Source organism: Anopheles aquasalis, chromosome 2 (assembly GCF_943734665.1).
Source record: "Anopheles aquasalis chromosome 2, idAnoAquaMG_Q_19, whole genome shotgun sequence".
Lineage (NCBI taxonomy): Eukaryota > Metazoa > Arthropoda > Insecta > Diptera > Culicidae > Anopheles > Anopheles aquasalis.
Window position 1 is genome coordinate 84,158,147 of NC_064877.1, and position 5,936 is coordinate 84,164,082.

The window sequence follows — 5,936 nt, forward strand, 5'->3', positions numbered from 1 at the left end:
AACATCGCGAGCGACCAACCGTAGCGCGAAGTACGCGCTCACTTGCAGACCTGATAATCCATTCATTCCGAGCTACACACCACCGCTTGGCAGACATTCGATCGAGCATACGGGAAGGGGGGTGAGGGAAGATGCTGCTATCAACCAACCGACACAAGGAAGACAGGTCCGTGCCCGTGCCCGTGCCTGTGCCCGTGCGCATGCCTCACTCACCACATCATCAAGAACGATCTGATAATCGCGCCTCCACCGCGAGTACACAGCAAGCAAGTAACCGAAGCCGGGAACTGGATCAGTAATGCTCCCGGATTCGTATATAAATGGATTCTAGGGAAATGGAAAGGGCGCAGGCAGGCAAGGGAACGGGGATGGCGGTCAATAAAGGATGCGGAGTACGCGTACGGTCCCGGTCTATGCTCGCGTGGCCGCGATTGTGACTAAGTACGTGGCGAGCAAGCGAACCCGGACTACCCGGAGAAGCTGCGCTGGCTGCGCAATTGGATAAACGGGGGATGGTTTGTTTGATTTGTTGTTGCATTTCCTGAAACCACGCGCCACTGTTCCCTTGCTCTCTTTCACCCTCCTTCGTTTGCCTTCCAGCATCACACTCCGGAAGGGCAGCGCCGGCCCGTGGTCAATTGTTCTCGAACACACCCACTTTTGCCCCGCTCGCCCACCCATCCCCAGGCCACACACTCTGCATATCGTTCCCTCCCCACCCCTGGATGACGGCACAAATGTTCGTACCATTTCCGGCCGCCCGGTAACGGCCCATCTGTAGGACCAGCAACGCCAGCACTGCCATCATTCGCTGCATCTTGTCGTCGCGTTCGCTCGAGATCCTCGGAGATTTTTGGGGGGTGAATGGGGATCGTGAACGATCCTTTGTGAGATCCTTGGAACCTTGGATGGTGGCTTCTTGGCGCTGTCCGAAGCTCACCTTACGCACGCACGCACGCCTGGTTCTTATCACTTCGCGCACCACCACTAGCACAGCACTGCTTCGCACTGGCCCCTCTGCTACGTACGTGTGGCCGTTTTCCGTTTGAGAGACCTTGAAGAGGCTCACCGACACCCGTGTACACTGGCCTGGCGATTACACTGGCTAACCACCGCAAGTTGGTCGCACATCAAACATTTGGAGGTGATCCACGGCTGGCACGTCACAAAACATACGAACACACAGGCACAGGGCACGTCGGCACTGATCCTTTGCACTGTTGCGTGGTCGATTTTTGGACAAATTAACGGATCACCGGATCTTGGTGATGCGTATGACGTCAACGACGTGGTGGCCACGATCACCAAACCCTTCTAGAGTCACTGGTTCTCTGGAGCAGTTGGAAGGGGAACAAGCGAAGTAACGGTCTCGATCGCCTCGAACGAATTATCGGACTGCAACTAAAGAACGGGACGAGCGCTGGCCAGAATTTATATGGCCTGTGTGCTGGTGTCTGTGCGGTGCGGTGTCCATGCCCATTGGTCGCCACGCCGGTACTACCGCTACCGTTGCCACTGCCGATTGAATCGATGGTTGACTCCAGTCGCTTCCATTCGCTTCTGAGAGCTAAAGATGATGAGCCCCCCTGGGGGATTGCTGCGGGTGCATGCTGATGCTGCTACTGCTATTACTGCGATCGCGTTCCGAATCGCTGTTCCCTGCTCCTCTCGCTCGCTGGTAGTAGCGCTCGAGAGAACGAGAGTGAGTGCTGTTGGCGAGACGGTATTCTAAGGCGCGTCGTCGTCGTCCAGGGTGTCGTCATCATGATCGTCGTCCGGAACCTTCTCGCGTTCTACCATAAATATAGCTTACGCTCGCGTCCAGCCTCCACATTCTCTCTCACTCAAACAAACACAGGCGTCTACTATATACTCAGTCACACGGGGAGTCACTCATCACGGTGCTGCAAAACTCAGGCCGAAACGAATTCTCGAAATCTGGTTCTGGGATGTCGTCCGGTGAGAGTACGTTGACCATCCCGTGAATGAGCACACAGACTGGGGCCCTAGAAGGAACTAACGCTTCTAACAGCAAAAAAGAAAATGAGAAAAATGGTAATAGCCTAAAACGGTTATCAGCGGGATTGTGACAACAAAGTGTTGGGGAAGGGGCGAAGATCAGCACACGCGGTGCTGTGCCGATAAGAGGGCAGCTCCTTTCACTCCACGTCGCCAAATTGTTGCTTGCAAATTGGGCCATTTTTTAGGACAGGGTCACAAGGAATACCGAGATTCGTTGAGTCACTTGTGTGGCGTCCTTGAACGGCCATTTTGCAGTTCACTGTACTAATACTAGATCGATTCTCATCGGAATCAACCATTTAGTGGCATTTTAAATTCCATCAAACGTCACTTGAATGTCTGATAGATCACTTTCATCGTCCGGAGAGTGTCGGGTGACAGTCCAAGGCGGCATCGTTGCCAGCTACTGTCGACAGTGAAAGTAAATTACGCCGCCACGGAGTGAGCGTTCCCTTAGAAGGAGCAACACACAGTTTGTCAATCAATCCGGTGAGCCCTATCGATCGCTTATGACAATCGACGGTGACTGGTGACTGGTTTGTTTACACGTACAGTCCGCGATCGGTTCCGGGGATTCCGCCATTCGGATATTGCAAATCCAGACTGCCACAGACCATTATGGCGATCGCTTCCAGGCCTGGGGGTAAGGTTTTGACGCCGTAGTAGCTCAGGGATTGGGCGAAGAAGCTTCACCCGTTCCGGTGTGACACTCGTAATGTTGCGTAATGAAACGTTAAACGCTCAAAAACCGAAACAGTAGCGCACGGATTGCACGGCGCTACTTTCTCTTTCACTTGCACGCTTGTGCATTGCAGGCACGTTGGCGCAGAACTTTAATATAGTTCCGGAAGCGCGAACGTACGGTGCCCAACGGCGATGACCATCTCCTGTCACATGCGATTAGTGTCGTTGGACGGTGGACCGGTGGTCGGCGAGCCGCATTTCTTCACTTTCATCGGCATATGTAATGTGGCCAAAGTGCCGATGGCACGCGCACTGGCATCCCGGAGGGGGAGATTGGTAATTGAAGTTACCTCTCTCGAATTCTCACCTAACAGACGAGCGATAGGGCTTTATTGCTGTATGTGCGGTATTTCCGCAATGCAATCCACGGTGATAAACGGTGCAATCACTTCTATAGCAGTCGCTTTGAATGCCGGACAATCGGTGGTTTATGAATTACTATCGCGCTTTTAAATTCATTTAGGTTTTTCAATTAAACCAATGCTTCGTCATGTCAATGACCAACTAACTAAAGAAACCGAAGTGATTCGCCGAGCGTCATCCTGGACTGAGTTCTGGCACCAAATTTCCAAAACGAAAATTGAATCGCTGCTAGCTATCAGCCGAACGTTGATTACTGACCACCATCCCGTTGAAGCAAATGGACGGCGTCGCCGAGATTCCATCGCATCCGTCCACGATGTCCGGCCGGTCCATCTATGAATGAAGAATCTTTCCTCCCCTCTTCCAGGGGGTGGCAAACCGGGATGGAACCACATCGCACCGGATAGAACCGGCCACGATTGAACTCCCAGAGGCGCGGACTTCGATTACGATGGAAATAGAGTTGAGGAGTTTTTTTTCGGAACCGGCAGCCGCCGCTGCTGCTGTTGCTGGAGGTTCTGATGGCGTCGCTCGCAATGGCCGTAGGGTGAATGGCACGGCACGTGGGACGAAAGGATCCCGCTCGACATCACGATGTTCTAAAACTGGACACACGACCTGGACCGCGAGCCGCGCCGTTCGTTAGACGCCGTTGGTCATCTTCGTAATTGAAGAACGCGCTCGCGCTGGAACCAGTAGAGTCATCAGCATCACGTGTCGGCAGTTGAGCGCACAATTGGCCTGCAGCTAAATTCCGTTTAATTCAATATTTGCCCAGTTTTCGCGCTCACGCGGTCGGTCGGCCGGTCTCGATCCGGTCGCGCGCAGTCCAAGTTCGCAGCAACAGCGCCGTCCCGTGCCGGCAGAGTACGCAGTTGGTTGAGAGGGGTTTTTTTTTGGGGTGGGGAATTATTGCATTCACCGATCGTCGTCTTTACTGATAAGCAGCAGAATCCGACGAAGATTCGAGCCAACTGATAAGGGCTCCGGGAGCATTGATCTAGACCTTCAAGGACCTTTTGAGGCTGTGATGTAAGATGCTGATGAGTGAATGAGTTTGCTCGCACTCGTAGTCACCATGCGAATTGGATGACTCGTTCATCGTTTAGCTTGCCAGTTTGTGATGCAAATGTACTCTCGCTACGTAATTTACATGCCTCTCGATGTTCTTCTCTTCTGAGTATCGAACAGAAGAGTCTCATTTGTTTATGCCACTGCTCCTTCGATGGTGAGCAACGGACCATCATCGCCTGGTGGACACAACGAGTGCGATCGCTTCGTCAGCCAAACCAAAGCCAAAGGGACGATGAGGCATCCGCCCGCTAGGGGTTGGTGTAAATTAATTGAACACATCAACCTCCCTAATAGGGCGCGATTGTGACGAACTTTCATGCGCGCGCTGCTTGTGCGACAAAGCTCACGTGCACCACCGTGGATCGTCCGTGTCAATGACCGAATAGCTGCCATTGCCGGACGGAGGGCCCGGACCGCTCGCGCACTCGCTCGGTGCATCAACGGTACGGTATTGCACACCGAGACCGCGCTGCACACCTGCCGAGCTCGACACCAAAAAGGGGCAGCAAACACTACCCCCGTTCACCGGAACCGGCTGCTTATGGCTGACTGACCGAGTGCCAACCGACCGACCGAGTGGTGCTGCAACCTGTTCTCGCTCTTTCCGCCGATGCTCCGTCGCCGTGAAAAGGAAAACTGGGTGGCCGGTTTTCCACCGATCCAGACCACGGCCAGCCAGATCCCACGAGAGATACTTACGTAAAGACGATCGGTCTTCCTTGCGAACCATGATCTAAGAAGCAGCTTGCTCGCCGGTGTTGCCGGTGGTCCGCTGGGCGCTTTTCCGATCACGTACGCACCGGTGCCGAGGCGACCGATCGTTGACAGATTGATGAATAGATCGCACCGATATGGCGCTGATGTCACTCTCGGAAAGGGAACGTGGCGTGAAAATTTCGCTTTCATTCTCGCCCCTTGTCCGCACCCTCGCCATTCGACCGCCCTTGGGTGGAAATAAGGACCATCCGCGGGAAGGGAACGACGATCGGATGGGGGGGAGGGAAAAGGGCAGAAATTGAAAGTTGCTCCTCTGGACCCGTATGCTGCCGGCGTACGTACGGCGATAGATGACCGACCGGTCGGTCCTCGGTCGGTTGTGATTCATGCAGGTGACAGGTTGGAATGTCGCACGCAAATCGTACGTGCCCTCGCGACGTCTGTCTGGATGGACGGTTGGCTCTCGGTGGCGTCGGCTGGATTCGCTGCTGATTATCTACTTGCAGAATTCGGGGAAAAACCAAACATTCAGCTAAGCGGAAAAATTATCGTCAATCACTCAGTCACACTAGTCGTGATAGTCGTATTAAATCATTTTGAAGTAACCCTGATGTCATCTGGGCTGACGTTAAAGCTGGCGACAATAAAGCGGAATAGACAGTTCGTTGAAATTCGTCTAAGAAGACGGTATTCCAAAGCAATCAAATTGAGTCGAGAAGCAGCACATCACCATTCGATAAAGCGCTGCTGGAGAAGAATTCACAGCGATTACGCATCGGGCGATTGGACATTTGTGTATCTAACGCTGGCTAGCCAGGAAGCTGCATTTCGGTAGAGCAAAATTATTCGAGACCATGTATCGTCTAATTTGGTGCATGTTTTCGATTGCCATCATAACTTCAACCGCCGGTGAATTGGAAGATGAAATGTGGAAAAGTGGAAAAAAAGTTAATCGTCACAAACTAGTGCAAATTGTGTCGGAATTGTCCTCGGAGTTTCAAATGTTACGTCAAGAT

General features: G+C 53.0%; 1 protein-coding gene across 2 annotated transcripts in view; it reads right to left on the reverse strand.

Annotated features, from left to right (window-relative positions):
- LOC126570823 (uncharacterized) overlaps positions 1-1,506 on the reverse strand; it is a 4,708-nt gene extending 3,202 nt beyond the window's left edge. Inside the window, exon 1 of one of the 2 annotated variants that reach the window (XM_050228854.1) lies at positions 748-1,506. In XM_050228854.1, the coding sequence (XP_050084811.1) occupies positions 748-817 (70 nt within the window). In that variant the 5' untranslated portion in view covers positions 818-1,506. The remainder of the gene's footprint in view (positions 1-747) is intronic. The other variant, XM_050228855.1, reaches the window with a different exon arrangement.
- Positions 1,507-5,936: the final 4,430 nt, after the last annotated feature.